Here is a 20483-nt window from a genome sequence, read left to right as displayed (position 1 = left end):
CAATATTTCATCAGAAATTAGTCACTGGAATATAATATATTGATAATCTATATCAATGTCGAAGTATCCCAATGTGGACTTTTCCTCTAATTTGCTGCTACACAGGGTGACCCCTTGACGCATTTGTTTGTAATACCATCTCCCCACTGTGGCACCAGTAACCTCTTCTGGAATGCCAGTGAGACAGAGATGGGGGAGTGGAGAGGATAGAAATGGAGCAAATAAAGAAAAAGGAGGCAAAGAAAAGAAAAGAGGGGTGGGTGTGGGGGGGCGTTCTGTGCTTCGCCATGGCCTTCAGCTATGGAGTTCCTGTTGTTGTGGGGTGGGAGTTTCCCTCTGTGTGGGACGAGAGGGAAACGACAGAGAATGTCTTTTTCCTGGCTGACCAAGAATGCCCGGGCCTCGAGGTCTTTCCTCTTCTGTGTTTTACACAAGTTCAGGCCAGAGTGTTGGGGCTAATGATATGAACTGCTGTCCTCTTTCCCCCTGGATCTCAGCCAATATAACACTGATGCATAAACATTTCTCCAGAGGCGAGTGCAGGAAGGGGGGAAACATTCCTCCCACGGGCACAGGGATGTCTGCTCTTCAACACCACCCTCACCCCAGATCGGACTACACGTCCCAACATGCTCCCCTCACAATAGGGGGCGGGGGCCATAAATCTTGCCAGCCAATGGCTTTGTGTCTGTGGAGCTGTGGTTGGAGTGTTGCACGGCTGCTGTTGTCAATGGCAACAGAGGTTTTGAGAGAAGCATGAGTTGGACAGCTGGTAGAGGATCCCTCAGTCCTCTGCTGGGAGTCACATGGCCCCCCCTGTAGCCAATCTCAGTCCTCCACCCTCCTCTCTCGCTCGCTCCTTCTCTCTCATTTGCTCGTTCTGGCGCTCTTTGGCTGCAGCAGGAGGGGGAGGGGAGATGGAAAGAGAGGAGGGAAGTAGAGACAGGGAGGGAGGGAGGGGAGGCGATGTAAGGGGCCAGCTTACACAGGGAACGAGTGAAAGAGCTTGAGAAGGAAAACGAGAGCGGGAGACTCTTCCCTCCGTGTTGGTTATCAAGGAGATAGGTGAGGATCCCACACACGCCCTGTTTGCCCTCCAGCCTCCACCCAGAGCAGCAGGAGAAAAGAGTAGACAGCCAAAAGAACAAGAAAGGAGCGTTTGGTTGGATGTATGAGACTGTCACCCTCAGAGACAGGGAGAGACAGAACCATGTCTCTGTGGAGCTGTGCGGCAGCAGCAGTCAGCTGCCAGGCTGCCTCGTCCGTGTAAGGAGAGCAGGACTGGGTTGCTGTTGGAAATACTGAACAAGGAAAAGGAAAGAAAGAAGGGAGGCAGCCAGTGATCTCATGCCATGACTGGGAACAGGAGGAAGGAGGAAGCACGCTGAAATCATGGACCAGGTGAGGATGGAGAGGAGAAGAGGGGAGGGACTGAAGGGGAAGTGAAGGGGACCAAAACCTTTAATGTGCTTCACATATCCACACCTTGCTAATCACAATACACACAGAGCAGCAGCAGCTCCTGGCTCATTATTAACATCCATCATCCCCTTTTTTCCACTCCCTGGAGGTGCAAACAAACACAGCATACATCTCATCCTGTGGTGTGTTTTTTTTGCTCCCCCTGATGAGCTAGGTTTGACTCCAGGTGAGGAGGAGGGTGGAGGACAGAGGTGCTGCCATCAAACAGCCACCGGCAACAGCCCGGCCTCTGGGGAGATGACACAGCTCAAAACATCACCGGCCTATCTCTACTGCAGGGCGTTAGATTTACACTTGGGAGACGAATGAAAGAAAAGCAGAAAAAAGTGGGGCGTGGCTGAATTTGGTGGGTAAACAGGCATCCTCGATCCAAATCTTAATATGTGATGTATCAGCTGACACTCTCTCCCAGAGTAAGTCCGGACAGAGGCAAGTGATGGGCTGTCAGTGAACAGGGTTCACATCCAGAGCTCATTCATTGATAGAGGCTGAGGCGAGTGTGTCTGCTGCTTTGTACCATTGTGTTCTCATGTCACCAGCCTTAGCAGTGAGTATCCCCGCTTGTTTACTCTGAGAGCAGAACAGAGGGAGCAGCTGTTTTCACCTGATGCATAATAAATTTCCTGCTCTTGCACTTCAAGCATCCTCAGGAACAGACGGTGTTCAGGAGTGTTTTTAAATATCTACTGTGTTTTACAGTCTTTCTGTCAGGGAGCTGTGAGTGGAGGCTGCTGCCGATAGCGTGAGAATGTGATGGATGGTTTAGCGTTCAAAGAGCACCCTCCTTATACTGCTGTTTCCCTGAACATGCTGCCACTGAGTGTCCTGCTCATTGATTACCTCATCCCCCCTTTCCTCCCTCCCTCCGTCGCCTCTGTCGCTTTCCTCTCCTGACGTGGAAGTGGTCCGAGCATCAGGTTTGTCTTAGGTGGGGGCCATATGGGTGACACACCCCAGCCCAGCCTTTCCTTTGGGTGAATTATGCATGTGGTCCATAAGGGAGCATCTCCTGTCAGGGTGATGTTAGCCCCCCAGTTTAGCAGAGATGATGTCACCACAGCTGCTGGCTAGACTGTGTGTGTGTGTGTGTGTGGACACATTTATAGGAGACAGGGGTAAATGCCTTGTTTGCACTTGTTTCTGTATTTTATTTCTCACTTAATCTTGTTTCCCTAAATGGGAAACCTCAGGCAGCAGCAACCGTCGCACATGTGCTGGAGAACATGTGAATGCCACATGCGTGGCTCTTGGACTCAGTATTACACACAGACACGCACACAGGCTTTCAGTATCAGCTCACATTCTGCACTAAAAAAACAAGAATGGTGTAGCTTACAGCACAATATAGCTCATGGGAAACAAAGCCTATTTATAAGAGTGCGCAGTGCTGTGAAATGCTGACAGAACATTGCCTTGGTGCAGTGCTAAGGCTGGGTCAGTGTCATTTTAACAGATGGAGCGTATTGTGACGTTTCAGCCAAACATGATTATAGCTCTTCCTGTTCATCATGTGACCATACGTTATTGTCGTTTAGTAATGTGGCTGTGAAACTTTATCTCCTCTTGTGTTTCCTCTGTGGGTGTTTACACTGAAGTGGCCTCATCAGCCTGGTGTTTTAGGATGATTCTGGTTATACAGTATATGTCTGAGGAATGTCTAAGGATCCTGTGTCACTCTGCAGTGTAAACATGCACGAACACTGGCTGTTCAAATGTATACAGAGGCATGTAGTGTTCACTATAGAGTATGGAAGGGCTGCCAAGTTTACAGGACATCACCATGCTGCGTCTGTGCTGCTCTTCGCCCTCATTTTTTTGTATGCAAGGACACACACACACAGTGATAAGGCGGGCAGTGGCTGGGGAATATGGAAAGCACAGTTATATAAAGTGTCTGTGAGAGCGAATCGGGGGCAGCACCTTTTTCTCTTAGTCTGTCTGCATTTTTCTGCATTCGAGTAACGCCACGCTGCACGCTCTGCACATGATGCAACTCATCCTCAAAGGATTTGAGGAGTTTAAAAAACACACTGACTGACACCACGGTTCTTCTCATTGCAGAACACTTGCCTGAGGACGATTAAAATGCCAAAATCACTGCAAATCAGTTTGGATCATTAGTCCCGATCAATAGTCATTACAGCAGACCAGGGCAGGGCTGTGGTGATTGCTGCCCTGTGACGGTTGGGTTGTTTGACCACATCCATTAGACAGAGACAAATGGCTACTTTTGCTATAACAGCCTGAGGGTTGTGGAGAAACATTTGTGTTGGAACATAGAAGTCGAGGCACTAAAATAGTGACTTTCAGGGATAATGTTGTCTGTAAATGTCTATTTTATTGTCCTCTGATGCAATATAATATGCGGGCAAGTTAAAGTGTGTCGCAGCAGCAGAGGGAATCCCTGATACTGCCTGATGAGCCTCAGTGATTCGAGTGGCGTTGATGCTGCTGTGTTTATTCTACTGTTTGAACACGACTTAACAGGAATATGGGTGTGTAAACTAGTGTGCGTTTGTGTGAGTGTGTGTGTGTGAGTCCCTGTGGCTCTAGGCCAGGCAATTTATTTTGTCTGTTTCCCATAGATGTGACTGAAATGGAAGGCAGTCAAAATTATCTGCAAGCAAAGCAACCATGGAGGGAGATATTTTATGAGAGTGTGAGACAGGGAAGAAAGGGTCTTAATAAGTTACAAACATGACAGTGAGACAACATGGAAGACAACAAGTGTGAAAATGAAAGGATAAGTTGGGTGTATGTGTATGTGTGTGTGTGCATGTGTGCCTGAGAGTAGAACAGCTGGTCTAATCTGACACCCCACCCATGGTACCCTAAGACCCCCTGCCTTACAGGCCCCCAATCTTTGGACTGAGGAATTTCTCACTCTATTGTCCTGAGTGGTTGACACTGAGAGTCTCTAAGAGAATGAACTGCATGTGCATATTTGCATTTAAGTTGAAACTATATATATATATATTTATATTTCCACGCTCAATTATACATATAGTTGCTGCAGCTTTTCTGTCTATTTTGTATTGCAGAGTGAAAACTCACCCTGTTCTAGGAGGGAAGTCTTTCAGCTGGTTTTGCATGTTGTGAGCAAGATCCACAGAACTCTGCAGGGACGTTTGTGGGATATGGAGCTTTGGCATCTCAGTGATGACTTACAATGTGTTTGTAGCATAAAGTCTCCTCTAGTCTGCAAAAAAAAAACCAACACATTTTTAATTCTATAGATTTCTTGAAATCATCTTTTATCTTAAAACTATAAAATGCATATTTTATTTCTCTAAAAAGAGGGAAAAAACTAAGATTTTATATAAATGTACATTTATTACACACATCTAAATATATCTAGAATCAACTATAAACTTTTTATGATTTCATCTCTCAATTACGTGAATAAAGTGTAAGACGAAACTTTTACAATGTATGTCTTTGCGTGTGAAGAATGTTAGCACAGGGTTCATGTTCTTAATTCAGGCTCTACAGGATTGTCAGGTGGGCAATAACAAACTGGTACATGCCTGCAGGCGTACAATGGGCAGATTGTCACTGTGAAAGAAACTAGGGCACCCATCTCTGGGAAGTAAACAGCTCCTCCTCAGCTCAAACCGATTACTTTGGACCTCAACCTCAGTCCACTTAAGTGGTGAGCAAGAATGAATGCAGATGGCCAGTTTCTCTGTGTGTGTGTGTGTGTGTGTATGGGGGAGGTTAAAGGTTAGCGTGTGTGGTTAAAGCCCTTCCTCTTAGCAGCACTTTGCATCAGTCCAGCCCATATCAGGGATATGCAGCCTGATGATAGAGGCTGAGAGCAGTTGAGCGTGGATAAATATGACAAAACAGAGGGAAGAGGTTTCTCAGTTGCATGATGCAGCCATTCAATTAGGAAGCTACTGACTTGGTCTAATTTAACCTAATTGGCCAGTTGGATGTGAGCACTTCTTTTTCAGTTTTGTTTGACATGTTTTGATTTCAACCCCTGACCATTAAAGTCTGTTTCTCTTGGCGTTAGTTGCTGCTCCTCCTCTTTTGTTCTTGAGTGCCAGCTTCAGCGTCCCGGTCTGGAAGAAACAGCTGTGCGGATGATGTCTGCTGTTTCATTACTATGATCATTAAATGTGCCACAGAAATGCCCTGGTGTTAGTGGGCACCACAGCTGCAAGTCAATAACGATATGCACACTTTGCAAGCCACTGACCTCCTGGCCTATTTTTCAAACTACATGTTAACACCAAGCTCCAGTTTCAACCCAAGACAACGAGAAAATCATGTGTAGATAGAAGAAAAGATGTGATTTTAAAACTAATGTTATTTTGTTTGTTTTGACTCACAGTACTGAGTGTTTTTGTGCATCAGCTGACGTTTTAATGATCAGTCTATAATTTATGGTTCAACAGAACGCACTGTTCTTTACACATTACTCAGTCAGCCAGAGCTTTTTGCCATAAATCACCATGTTAAATCCCACTGAAGGGGTTAAAACGAAAAAGTCACCACAGAGCTGTATCGAGGACAACTTAATTTTTTTGATCCCCACCCATATCCCAAGAAATTAACAGAGACCCCTTGTGGCCTCCAGGTGCAACTGCAGCAGTTTTTTAAGAAGGGGCCTGAGGATTATCTATTTAGGTAAATCTCTGCAGTGAGCAGCAAAGGAACAGATGGTCGCCGTTTTACAAAACTCAACCTAGAATAAGGAGATGTTTGTTTTTGCTGTGGATGCTGATGACAATGCACATTTATGTTAATTCCACAAGTAAAACGTATAATCCTCTACGGCTTGGCTGATTCCCATCCACATCACATTATAAAAACATCCATATTTTTATTTCATTTGTTTTCTTTTAGTCATTTATTTTTCTGGTAGTGTTTAAAATCTTGTATATTTAGATGTGTGTACTTATAATATATTTTCGAAGTCAGTCTTTTGTTTACTCTGTTCTTATTCTGGTTTCAGCTCAGTCATGACGCCTTATCAGAGAATTACATGTTTACTGAAGTAAATATTTTTGCGCTGATGGTTGGATGAATGACAATGGGCATTTTTCTATAGGTCAAAACTGTATCAAACAATTTCTTTTGTGTGGCCTCCTGATCTCCAAAAGGAGAACACCCTACTTTAAGGCCATGTCTAGACAAACTTATCTCTGCGTTTTAAGGCCAGAGAAAGGCTGGATTAGGATATGATCCCCTCGAATGTACAGGATTATTTCGTGTATTGTATTCAGTATGAGGTGTGATTTAAAGCTTTTGTTGTACAACAGATGATCAGGAGAGCTGTAATTTTTTTTATTACTAGAGGGTGGATGAATATTTAAAAAAGGCATGTGTAGTGGCTGCTCTTTGAGTTTTGAAAATTTCAAGCTTCAACTGAAAGCTCATGTTTTACAGGTGAGAAGTTGTACAACCTTCTTGTAACTTTCAGTGCAAATGTATATTTAAGGGACATAACCACCCCCAAGATCGTCAAGGTATAGGCTGTGTGATCACATCACATTGTAGGATTTTCCCAAAAGATAAAAACATAAAATAATTTAACTTGTCAGGCTGGTATCCAGGGAACATGCCACCGATATAATAATATGCCATTTTACTTTTGTGGGAGTTATTTCAGGACCTTCGTGACTCATCACTGACCAGCAGAGAAATCTGGTGTAAATATATTTGCTGGTATTCCCGAATGTGAATGAAGACATATACCATCCTTAGAGCTAATTTCCATTGTGTCCTCCAGTGCGACGGGAAGTGATACTAGATAGGAAGTGGAGCTGTGAAAGGTGAAAAGGCTGCAAACACATTCGGTCTCTAAGAAGTGACAGTCAACAGGAAGGACACTCAATAGTGCTGCTACTGGAACTGCCAGCCTCTGTTTATTTTCCCTGTCTGTCTCTCAGCGGAGTGTTTAGGGGAAATGAAAAGGTGGAGCGAGGCACTACGGGGACGTCCTTTGAAGACTGTGTGCCAAGCATTTATAGTAACAGCTTACATTTATAGAAACATTGAAATACCCTGGATGTGATTCACCACCTGCTGTCTGTGTTTGTCTGGAGCTTTGAGGAATAGATTCATCCAGGAAACTTTGGGGTAGCAGAACTAGTGGTCATTGGTACAAACTGTGACACCTGAACAGCCACCACTTTCCTTGGTAGGTATTTCCATGTCTTTGTTCCTTTATCTCAAAGGCTCCTACAGGGCCCCTCTAATCAGCTCTTGCCATGTTAAGGCCTGTGTCGGTGCCATAATGAAACATATTAGGGGATAAGATCGCCTCAGAGGGTAGGACTGAAACTGAAATGGTTTTAGCAATAGGCTTACATACACAAAAGCCAATAAAAATGTGTCTGTGAGGAAGTGATGATACAAATGTCTGTATCATTGGTTAGGCAGTGGAAACAGGCTTAAATTGAAGTTGATATGTCAAATCAGCAGTTCCTGTCGAGAGCACAAGCTGCCGATGGTATTGTTGAAGTCCATGCGTGTGTGTATGTATGTTTTTGACCTCAGTGGCTCAGTATCCAGCCCAGCCAAATGTTCCCTCCCACATCCAGCCCCTAACCTGTCTCTGTTTAAGGCAGATTCAGTGTTCACAGGCTGGTAGTCATTTTCTGCAGAACAAGGAAGGACGAGGCAGCTGCAAAGGGAGGAGGGTGGGGGGTTACAGTGAAATGTAGTGTGGGGTAAAGCAGGCAGAGATGACGGGTCAGAAGGTCAGAAGAGCGGAGGAGTGAAGACACAAACAAATAGTGAAAATATACGAATTAGAATTGTTTTCTTACTTTGGCCTTTTAGTGAGTGAAAATATGATGGAGGTTATGAAACATGCAAAATATACATCATAGCTAATTCCTCAAACCTGTGTTCATTTATTTTATTCTATGCAGTCCATTAGCATTCAGCGATAATGTCGCAGTAAATTGGCAGAATAAAAACGTCTGGTAGAAACATATCTTTGAAATTTTGGTTATGCTGATCCTCAGAAATCAGTTAAAAAAAACAAAAAAACATCTGAAATGTAAATATTTTTTGTTTCTTAGTTCAAACTAAGTATACGATTGATCAGTCAGAACGGATGTAGGATGGATCTTAGTAAAGGCTGCAGTTCGGACAGAATACTTCATTACCTTATGTGAAAATCTAAATGATTCAATCAAGTGTTTGTTTGCTGGTACAGTAGAATTAAAATACGCGTCTGCCAGTCTCTGCTGACTGGTCAGCTGTTTCCTCCTCTCGTGCCAGTTGTCCAGTCAGACAAAGAGGACTCCTGTCACGCAGAGAGGGGGAATTTACAGCTCTGGCTGGAATCCATGCAGGCCGAGGTCGCCTGTCCCCATCCTCAACCTTCCCACAACCCCCTTCAAAGGAGTGCCACAGGAGGCTCTGTGTCAACAAGCCATCTGAGACAAGCAAAACGAGAGACATACAGCAGAATCTCTTACATATCGGCATCTAATTTACAAGTACATAAATATAGAAAAAGACATAGATGACATCCACATCTCAATCAGGAGTTTACACTGGTGTGTATTAGACATTACTAACTTGGAGCATATGTGAGAATGTTGTAGAGCTTCCTATATATTCAGAGTCCATATTTCTCCAGTTTCCATGATCAGGCCCAGACAATGATAATCAGCCTCTTCCTACATTTGAAGTGAGGGCAGAAAAAAGATCACTCCTTATATTATCAGTTGAGAGCAGGAGTCACTGTAGCTTGGCAGGACTTGCACACCGTGTCTTTTTGGCTCCCAACAGTATGAAAGACCTTCCAAGCACTTTATTAAATACAACTGCATCAAGTGGAGGGATAATGTGGCCCTCTTGACTGTTACAGACTATGTAGAGGCTTAAAGTAAATGATGTTGAGAAGAGATGGCAACTACACCTCTCAAACTGAAGGTATGTGTGCGTATCAGAGGGTAACGGGCATTTACTGAGAAGACAGACTCGATAACTTGAGGGAAGTGGAGTGAAACAGAGGAGATATGAAAGAATGAGGAGCAGAACTGGAGCTATGGAAGGCAGTGGAGTTGGAAAAAATAGAGTGACCACAATTAATGGTAACGTAACAGTGCACACGCTCTGTGAAGTGGCCTAGAATGGTATGAGGGATGGTAGGAGATGCCCACCCTCATTCTCTCCATTCCTCCCTCCCTCATCTCCTTTCGCCTCCACAGCCTCAGCAGCAAAGTTGGAATCTTGTTCCACCCAGGCAGGACCACTGGCAGAGCCGGGCCAGCAGAGGGAGGTGGGAGTTGGGTGCGGTCAAGCAAGTAAATAGGATGATGGTTGTTTATGGGTTTTGTCCTACAAGGCGCCAGGCTGTGTGTGTGTGCGTGGGTGTGTGTGTGTGTGAGATTACATAATCACCCAGAGGAGGCCTCTCACCATCTCTGGAAGCTCCCTGCTCATCCCCAGCCAGCCCCCAAGGGGTAAGAGGTCTTGGCGTGTCGCCTCACATCAGCATCAGATTAGGGCTTTTTCAGTCAACCTCGGGTACGTACCCTGAGGCTGTGTGTCAGTAAATAAGGCTAACCCCAAGACGCATTCAGAGAGAGTTGAGGCCTCAGATGCTCACTGTAAGCCATAAAGTCCAGCGTGCAGAATAAAAGACACTTCTTTTGTCTAAATATGGATACGGTTACAGCCCTTTCCTGCAGTTCAAAAATCAGCATTTTAAAATATACTTCCCCATGGGCTTGGATATGACACATGAGAGTCTTCCTCTCATGTCTCTGCACCTCTCAGTCTCATCTGACCAGCAGCCATCAATAATAGACGTTCCATTTTGCTCCCCTGACAGGGAAATGGATGCGTAGCGTGAGCACATATCTGCATACGATCTGGAATCAGATGTGGACAAACTCCAGCACAGGAGGGGCGCACTAAGATTGGACCATTCTTCCCACACAGATGTGTTGGGGCACAGACTGATTTATCCTTCCATCTGCTGGAATAGAAAACACATGGGGTGCAGAAAGGGACGACGAGCTGAAGTCAGAAAGGATATAAAGAGTCCAGCTGTGACAGCCCTCATGCTCTTTAACCCTCCCCTAAACTCAAGCCCCATGAAACCTGCTGTCTGCCACATCACTCTTCATTTTCTCAGAGACCATCTGCACACCTTGAACGTTTCTCTAGGCTCTCACTCTTCCAGCCGTCACCGATACTATTTTGGCCTGGAGGAGGAATTAGGGCACATATGATAATTACCCATGTCAAATCAGAGATGGTTTGGAGCTGAGCAAAATGGATACTAGGATTTTTCAAGAAAGTCCTCTGTTAGCATTTGGCAGGGATCGTGTGTCTCTGAGCAGGCCAGAGGCAGAGTTTGGTAAGCCAGGAAGAGAAAGTGAGCAGACAGAGGAGGCATGATGAGATGAAGGCTGATTTGGCAGCTGCAGCTCTTGGTGTGGGAAGACTCCTGTAAGCTGCTTTTTTTTTTTTCTCCCATAGCTCTATTCTGTTTCCCCATGGTCAGGCAGCTTTTTGAAGTGGCTCTCTGATATGTGCACCCTTCAGAGTAATAGAGGCCACATGGGCCCCCAGCTCTGAGCAGTCACAGCAGCTGAAGCCAGCTCAATGTCTCTACATTTTTATTATCTTCTGTTTATATCATTCTCTCTTTTACTCCTTCTTCTGGACTGAAGGTTATGTTTATATTCTAGTAGACATGAAGCCGTAGCTGCCGCTGAGCATATACTGTACATTGTGGTGTAGTGTCACTTCTTGGCAGCTGTCTGGAGTTCCTTCTCTATATGAGTAAGCTTCCCCTGACTGTACTGTATGTCTGTCCCAGCATTCATCTGCAGCAACTAAAAATACTTGTTTGCCAAGACTTTCCTGAGAATGTATGAGGTGTAGTGCATTATGTCAGGGCATGGAAGGAATTTTGACAACTCAATGAAATACGCTTTCATTGTTTAGCCCTTCTCTGTTGTGTGCTTCTGATTAGTTGAGTCAGTTGTGCCTTTGGTTGGCGTCTTAGTTATAATTAGTGTATATCAGTATTTTCATACACCTTTTTAAATGACTGAGTCTTTATTTTTTAAAGTAAAAGTACCAAAAGTGTTGTTTCTCCTTAAAGCGCCCAGATGTTTTGGTACAGCCAGAGGGAGCCCGCACGCTGTAGGATGGAGGGCGGAGCGCACTGATTTACCCGACGCACCCTTCTTTAATTTGACCCCCTTCGATACCCCTCACTTGTCAAGTCAACCATAATAAAATCATAGCATTTCCGGTGAAGGTATCGTAAAAAGCCTTGAATTACGTCCACAAAAGAGGAAGACATTCTCAATGACTTGAATTATTTTCTATATAAATCACTGATATTTACCACACTTCCACTAGTGAGATGTACCAACCTGGGTCTGTGTGCCAATCATTTATTAAAGCAAATATTGTTTACAGTATGTTTAAAGGACTGTAAGTGTCTCATTATTATCATTATTATATACCTCATTATTTGTCTATAGTTTCCCGAATTACTACATCGCCCTTTTTTTCCTACTTTGTTCATAATCAGTGATGAGTAATCACACAAAACCTTTGTAGTCACGCTCCTCCTCATGACTTTACTCTGAAGGGAGGGTTTCCTGGCCTCCCGTGTCTCCTCCCCGTGATTTGACGCAGCTGCATTCATTTTTCCAGGCAGGCCGAGCACAGTTTAGGTTTACTTCATGTACCACAGAAGAGGAGGAGGAGGAGATGGGGGCAGTGCACTGAACGGCCCGGGACAACAGGAATAGACTGGGGCTTTTGTGTGTTTTTTTTTTTTTTTTTTTTTTTTTTTTGTTAGGAGGAAGGAAGCTGGAAAAGTGTTGAACATATAAGTTTGAGCGGAGCTTTGTTGCTCTCCCAGCTCCACGTCTGCGTCTTGTGCAGCGACAAATCTGCCTCTCCCTGCTGCAGCCAGTCAGTCCCTGCTGCCCAATGAATGGAGTTGCCTTTTGCCTTGTCGGAATACCACCCTACTCTGACAACCACGTAAGTACACGGAGCTGACACCGTTATCTCGCTGCTTGTTTGTCCTCGTACCCGACTCCTATAGTGTTTGGACCGTGCGGAGCGCAGCGCAGAGCAGAGAGCGTGATTTACTAAGAGGATTATCACTAGTGTACATATGCGCCGTGTACACACACACACACACAGTCGCCGACAGACTGTACAGAAATCAAGTGTTTGATCGGTGATTTTCTGCAGCTTTTGTTCGCCATTGTGGACGCTAAATGGTGCGCGGCCCAATGAATTTATCCGCTGCCGCGCAAAACTGATCCAGGGTCGCGTTTAGGGCCCGGGTTGTTTCAGCCTTTTGTCCGCCCCTCTCTGCACCGAGAGGCGGCCAGGCTGTCACTTTAGACGGGACGTCCCAAACAAGGGATGTTGCTCAGAGCGATCATTAGTGTGTATTTTTCTTTTTAATGATATAATACAACATATCACTTTAATTACCAGCTGTTCTCCCTAATTGCTTTAATTAGGCTTGACAGTAGTTTGACCTGCAGTTTAATGATTTACAGTTTTCTCTCAGCTGAGCTTTTGTTGATTTCCACTAAAAGATGAGTATTTGTTTTTCTGGATGTGCTCTTGTATTTATGAGGTGGGGTCTGTCGCTCAGGGTCTGGTCTGCTTGTCAAAGGCATCAAACATGGTTTAGTGTCCTGGCCTGGTGCTGAGTGTGTGGCTGGTTCTGTTTTGATCCTGGGCTCGTGTGTGAGGTGGGGTTGTGTCAGGGAGCTGCTGAGACACTTATGTTTTATATTTACTTTGGATCTTTGCTTTCTGAATGTGGAGCAGTGTTTGTGTATGTGTTTGCTGTTTAACTTTATCATCCTGTTGCTGCTCTGTGTGTTTTAATTTTGTCCACCTTTGCTCCATTTGTTTTCAAAGCATCTTGTTTTATCTGTTGTGGTTCAGTTTATTCCCTCCAGTGAAGAAGAACAGTTCATCCTAAATGGTCACACAATTTGTTGAACATGTTTATGTTGCTGCAGTAGAGCTTTAAATGTTTTTTCAAACACGTTGAATTCACTTTTATCACTTCAGTTTAACGCCTGTTATGTTTAGGTGCTGTAGTAAAACATCAAACTGTCACTTTATTCAACAGGAACTTATAAAACTTAACACCAAGTGTATTTTTCTTAGTGGTTAGAGAGCGGCTCTTCTTCCAGAGGCCTCAGCGCTGAACTTAATTTGTTTAATCTCAGTCCCTGACCTGTTCCATACCTGACCTCTGACCCTGCCTGTCTCGCACAGGTCCTATTTACCCCAGGCCTTTCTCTGCATGTCATCTCACTTGTCCCTGCCCAGGAGAAACGCAACACGGTGAACACAGACAGACACAGCCTGCACAGTTTTTCTTCTTTTCTCTTCTCAGACTCTTGTGATTGAACACTAATTTATTTAGATGATATAATAAAGAAGAACAGTGAGATGCTAAACTACGACTGAATCTGATTAAATGTTGAAATTTGTCAAACTGAGGCACAAAGTCACCACAAATCGGCCTTTGTTCGGTTTAGCGTCTGAGTGTGGAGAGGAAGGGATGAAAGTGGCTGTTTGATGAGAGCAGTTATGATGATGTCCAGTGGGACTAGTTTGATGTTGTTAGCATGCCTGTGCTAATGTTGCAGTGCAGATCAATGAGGGAGTGGACAGCCGGGCAGGGCATAGGGCAGCTCTGATGTCTAATGCTGCATTGCACCATGTGACTTCAGAGTATATTGATGATGGGAAATATGAGAGCACTTTTATGAAAATCTTGAGTCGATGTTAAAGCTCCAGTCTCATCCCTGTGGCACGTCCACCACTTTGCCTGATACACCGCAGACTAACACGGTATCCTCCTGCTGTATCGTGCTATTGATGACTGAGCACCGTCTGTTTTGCTGATCTTTGACCTTTTGGCTCTGCAGTTTTTCCTGATCTGACAACTGTCATCAGAGGTCTGCTAATAGCTTCTTTGAGATCATTTGTAACAGTCGAGACCAGAACTTCAGACACAGGTTTTACCCAATCGTCTCTGGACGCCTGCTGATCCAGCTGATGACAGGACAAACACCTCAGAAAGGCTGCAGAGCTCAAACCACAGAGGTCCATTCAGTCAGCAGGTCCAGGATCAGTTCCTGGTCAGGAAAACTTTAACTGAAAACATCTGTATGGTGCTGCAGAGTAAAGCATTTCTGTGATCATTAGCAGATGGCTTCACCATATTGTAGGCACACAGCAGAGCCGACACTGCAATGCTGGGAATTTGTGATTTTATGAGCTGTCACTGTATTTGATTACCCTTCATTTTTATGGAGTGTGTCTTATTTTCATATTATGTACCACTGGTTCCCAACCTGATGGCCAGATTATGATCCAGCAGGGTGATTACCATGAGCATAAAGATATTTTTTCCTGTAATTTAGGGCTGCAACAAACAAATATTGTCGTTATCAGTTAATCTGCTGATCATTTGATTAATCAATTTATATTTTCATTCATAAAATGCCAGAAAATAGAGAAAATGTCCTTTGAAATTTCTCACAGCCCCAGCGGACAATTTTAAACATGTTTTTTTGTCCAACCATCAAGACAAACCCCCCCCCAATAAAAATCTGTTTATTATTATAGACAGGAAATTGATGTCCCGTGGACTAATGGATGAAAACTCAGAAAACTGGTTTTATCAGTTCGTATTAACAAAGCGGCTCCACCCCTGACTTCTTCAGTTCAATTTCATCCAGGTATAAGTAATTTTTCCACTTTTGTTGTGCTTTGCAGTGGAAGACAGGATTTTCCACTACTCTGAAACGTCAAACAGCATTAGTACATGGAATAATACATTTCTCCACGCTGTGTGTGCTACAGAGCGAAAACATGCAGGCTGTTTTTTACACAGTGGACACAGAGAGCCTGACAGTGAACTGTGTGTTACACAGTGCCCGGCATTGGATCATTAACACCATTCAAACTCTCTCGCGCCTTCCCACCACCACCCTCCACCCTCAACACCATTACCCACGCCATGCCTGAGTTCTGGGCCTCGAGGCGGCAGCTGCATCGCCGCTCACGCCGCACATCCAATCATTAACCTGGAGAGTTTGCATGTTGATATACTTTAATCACTCTCTCTGTCTGACACACACACACACACACACACACACACACACACACACACACACAGCTGAGCACAGGTGTTCACAAATACAGGCACTCCAGCATGTTTACATCACACGCAAAGGCTCAGAGTTAACACTCACAACTCATATTCTGCACACAGGTGCAGGAAACATGAAAAACACGCACACACACACACACAGACATTCAGATGCCTTTTGTTTTTGAAGATCACACTGAAAACCATCTCCATGTTAGCTCCATAGCTTTAATTTGGCCTTCTCCCCTCCTGTTTGCATGAGGAGTCCTTGATGCTGTACAAATATCAGACAGCCAGTGTATAGGTGGGTGAAGGACATCAGTCAGCGACCTTGTTTGCTGTGGTCAGAGGGGAGTGGCTGATGTAGTGCAGCTCTGCAAAGCGGGCGTGTTGCTAATGGCTGTTTATTGATCTTGTTTTTGTCAGTCAATCTTTTGGTCTTTACAATTCTGATGCTGCAAGAGTCAGGTTTGTCTATAAGTGATTCAGTTCAATTTTCATCTCTATTTCAGTGTGTTTATATATCATCCTGATTCTTCTCATTTTTATGAAGATTTGCACACAAGAAAAATAGTAAATATTTGAATATTTGTTAAAATGACTTCTTGATGCACCCTACAGGACTCTCAGATTTCATTTTGAAATAGCATCTATCCCTTATTTTCTTGGTTTGCTTTTGAATCTTTTTACCTGTCCAGAAAGATTTACAACAGTATCCAGTCATCTTCGCTTTATGCAGGGAACACTCAGGTGGGTGTTTGTCATGTGGCATCTGACTCCCAGGCGCTGGGAGGTTTGGTGTGAAACAAAGCCTCTCTCAGAAACAGATGAGAGCTAATTAGATTCAGCCCGTTGAAAGTCTGGCCTGCATCAGTGCCTCTTTGTGTTTGAGCCTGCAGAGACACTGCTGATGTGTGTTGTTTATGTGCAGAGAAATATGAGGTTGGTGTACAGTACATGTACATGAGGGGCTTCATGGTGATATGATGCTCGGCTCAGGAGGAATGGGGAGCAGGTCAGGTCTTGTTCTGAAATGCAGACTTGACTCTGTCTCTGTCTGGGGGATTGGTCCAAAGACAGCAAGCAGGGGTTTGAACCAGGGTCAAGGTTCAGAGGTTAGCCTCCTAGCCCACTCCCACACCCCTCCCCTCACACTTGGCCGCCAGTTAGGAGGTTAAGGAGGCAGGAGGGAACCCATGTCACTGTGTGTGGTAAGGGCCACAGGGGTTAAGTAGGGGCCTTGTATTTGTATTCTCATCATGATCACATTTTTGCATTTCTGACGATAAGACTGAATGCATGTTTGCAGAAAGCTGAATGGTGCACTCTGTCTGTGCAGGCTTTTTACAAACAGCAGGGATTGCAAGAATGTGAGGAGGAAAAGGCGGACAGAAGACTCCTGATGAGTCATGGGGGGAGGAGGAGAGGGATGATGAGTGAGAGCCAAAACACAATGAAGCAATCAAAAGAAATTAAAAAAGAAAGCAAGTCCACCCATGCGGAAGCCCTGTATCTTATTTACATGAACAGTACTTATAGGTTGACCTGCTTATTTTTTCTGGGTTAACTGAATGATAAAAATACGAATCTGAAAGGGCATCTTGAGACCCCCTGTTTTTCCAGCTATTATTCAAAAAGCCAAAGGTATTATGTTTAATATCTTATTCGACAAAGAAGAGCAAATCCTGGCACCTGAGAAAAAGAAATATTTGGCTTTTTATTTGATAGTTGTCTGGAATGTTTGACAGATGTTTTAAGTTTCTGTCAATTGACTTTTAAACTAATTGACAAAGCTCCAATTTCTCTAAAACAAACTTTGCTGATGTGCAACATCGTCCACGGTGGTTTAATGCCAGATATTAATGGGCATTACTGGCAAATTGGTGCTTAGTAGAAATGGGGGGCTGGATTTTGTCAGTGATGTTAGTATTAAAATGGTTGATTATTCAATAAAGTTATTAAAAAGTCAAGTGTGTAATGAATTTGTTTAGTAAAACCACAACATGTTCTGGTTTTGTACCTCAGCCATGATGACATCCATTAATCAGAAGAAGAAGAAGAAGAGCTCTGACAGCAACTGTGCGATGATGTTTGCTCACTGTATGTACGTTTCAGTTCAGGGAGGTTCTTCTGGGCTTATTTATACTATAAATGGCAGTCAGCCAGCTAACGCCTGCCAGATCCCCAGATGAGAGTTGATGAACTGTGAATTGCAGGCCAGATGAAGTGAGCTAGTGTGGCTTTATTGGGGTTAGTGAGCTGACGCCTTTCTCTGCTTCGTAAACAGCCCAGGCCACAGTGCTGCATCAACAACAGCACATCATGCTCAAACATCAGCTCTGTCTTTCTTACAATTTGTGAACAGAGGGAGCTAAAGGGGAGGTGTTTTTACAGTCGACCATTTAAAAAAAGAAAAAAGAATCACAGGTCCAGGCATTATCGGGAAGCTAATGAGGAGCTGAGGATGATGGGAAGAGATAGAGTGCTGTGGTTTTCCCCATGCCTGCTTGTCCAGACAACACTGTTTACAAGCTCACTAAGATTCTCTCAAACGATAATGGTGGTCATGTGTATTCTTGGTTTTTTTTTTTGTGCCAGTGGAAAAAATTCAGGTTCTCCTGCTTTGTCAGTCTTACAAAAACATCATAGTAAACAAGAGGACTATGATTTTGTTAAAGTTTGTGACGAGTTTATATATAAATCAATCAATGTAGTTTACGTATAGAAATACAATTCAATACAAACTGTTAAATTCACCCTGTACTGTTTTGTCCAAATACACAAACACAATTAAAATAATCTTGTGGTAAACTAGCTAAATAATCTGAGATGTCTGTCTCAGGGTTTCCTTCTTAAATATTAAGGATGTATATTTTATTTCCTCTGGGTTGGTTAAGCCACGTGGATAAGATGGCTGGAATAGTTTCATCCATGTAAACATACTGTAATCTTGTATCTGTGGCCATTTTGGTCTGATTCGGATTAGTTCCGATTGCACAACAAAAACACAGTGGTAAGCTTCATTACACCAAACTAACGGCTAGTTCTTAGCTAAACAGACAGCAGCTTATATTCAGAACTCAGCCCTTATCATAAATGTCACCTTAACCAGAATACTATGTACATGCAAATACCGTATCGGTTCTGTTTCCTCTGTATCATCCTCCTTGTTGATGGGGTAGTCATTCATTTTACTGCTCTAACCTTCAACAAATTCCAGCTTTTTTGTTTTCCTGTCACTCCATAACTTTGATCATGTGCTGTTTGCTTTACTTCGTCTCCTTTCAAGGTCCTCCTGTTATGAGCTCCTAACATTTTTCAGGTCTTTTCTGAATGTGCAGTCCTAGATGTTTTATTTTAAATTGACTCTGGTGCACTTCATAAAAATCCATCTTTGTGCTAAATGTCTGTAGTATTCCTCTGTAAATCAATGCCATAAAAGGTTTGTTTAGGTATGACTCTTGTATATCCACCTCATTCCTCTGTGCTTGCTCTGTTTACAGAACGAAGTCTAACAGAACTGTATCTTTTTATTAGCACCCCTCTTTGCTTAAAGCAATGCCACAGTGTCTTTCATCTGAATAACAGACTGAGACCATATGTGTCTGTGTATGAGACTCTTATGTCAACAGTCCTTCGCAGTCTTCCCACTGGGCACCCAAAACAGGGACACAAGCCGGACCCATGAACCCTTAAAGCTGCATGTCTGACCTTTTTTCTGGAGGATGAAACAAGTCATGAAACCAAAGAGGACAGTTTATTTCTGGGGGTAGGGACTGAGCTGTTGCCAGCATAAAAAGTCAGTTAATGCGGACTGACAGAGGCTAAACACACAGAAGCAACATCAGCAGCAGCTTGGCATATGGACCTCATCATTACATTAAACATACGAAGGACAGTGCCTCAGGAATCAGCAAGAAAACACACAGACACCAGCGTCCCTGTTCACTAGAGATGTCCTTCTCTCTCAGCTTGGTATTACAGCTTGCAGTGTGTCAACAGGAAGAAGCAGACAGATGACATGATAGCATGACCTGTATTCAAAACATGCAAGGCAGTATCTGTATAGCATCTGGGTGCAACTGGGGAATGACAATGTATGACAAAGAGGAGGGAGGGCAAAATACTATGGATTTAATCTCTGTTTGATCAGAGAGTGTGAGAAAACGACCTCATAGTGAAACCAGGACAAGTTCTTCCTGGATTTTGTATCACGTGTCACATCTGTTACGCAGTAATTGATTATGTTGTGCGAATGTCTTTTGCCCTGTGGCACCGTCTGTTCAGCAGTTAAAGAGGCCAGTGTGAGCCTGCAGAGAATCACGAGGATTGGGAAACAAATTGAAATTTGGGACGGTCTAGGAGACTCAGCGGAAGAGCTTAGTGAATCTTTTGTAACTGTTAGAAGTGAGGAATTTATCCAGCTGTGTTAAACATTGTGTACACATTCAAATGCATCTGTAAAAGCTGTGTGTATACTGGCAGTCCTCTAATGTTTTTACATCACCAATACCAAGACATAATCCACAGATTCCCAGAGGTTCATATTCAGTCCTTTAGACCTCAATATCTTATTTCTGATTAAACTATTCCTAGCTGCTCTGAGATTTCCATAAATGGCTACCGAACACCCCCAGACTCCACTTTGAGAATCGGTGGACTGTACGATCCTGTGCGAACAGAGTGATGGTGGACTTCCTCAGCGTGGTGTGAGCGGCGGTGCATGGCAGGAATGTAAAAACCAGATGACCTCAAATGGAAACTCCAGGGCTGTTGGAGGCAGAAGGCAGGCCATCTTGCTTGCTCTAATAAACACTCCTCTCTGCAGCCCTGCTCTCTCCTTTTTTCCTCCCTG

The 20483-nt window shown here is 43.8% G+C and overlaps 1 protein-coding gene across 3 annotated transcripts in view; it reads left to right on the top strand.

Moving 5' to 3' along the window:
- The first annotated feature begins 1002 nt into the window (after positions 1-1002).
- Positions 1003-20483, top strand: part of arhgap23a (Rho GTPase activating protein 23a) — a 56407-nt gene continuing 36926 nt past the window's right edge. For 2 of the 3 annotated variants that reach the window (XM_026324374.1, XM_026324375.1), the window contains exon 1: positions 1003-1401. In XM_026324374.1, coding sequence (XP_026180159.1) covers positions 1393-1401 — 9 coding nt within the window. In that variant the 5' untranslated portion in view covers positions 1003-1392. Of the gene's footprint in view, positions 1402-12291; positions 12472-20483 lie in introns of those variants that run through there. The other variant, XM_026324370.1, reaches the window with a different exon arrangement.

Source organism: Mastacembelus armatus, chromosome 8 (assembly GCF_900324485.2).
Source record: "Mastacembelus armatus chromosome 8, fMasArm1.2, whole genome shotgun sequence".
NCBI lineage: Eukaryota > Metazoa > Chordata > Actinopteri > Synbranchiformes > Mastacembelidae > Mastacembelus > Mastacembelus armatus.
This window is presented reverse-complemented; position numbering and strand designations above follow the sequence as displayed.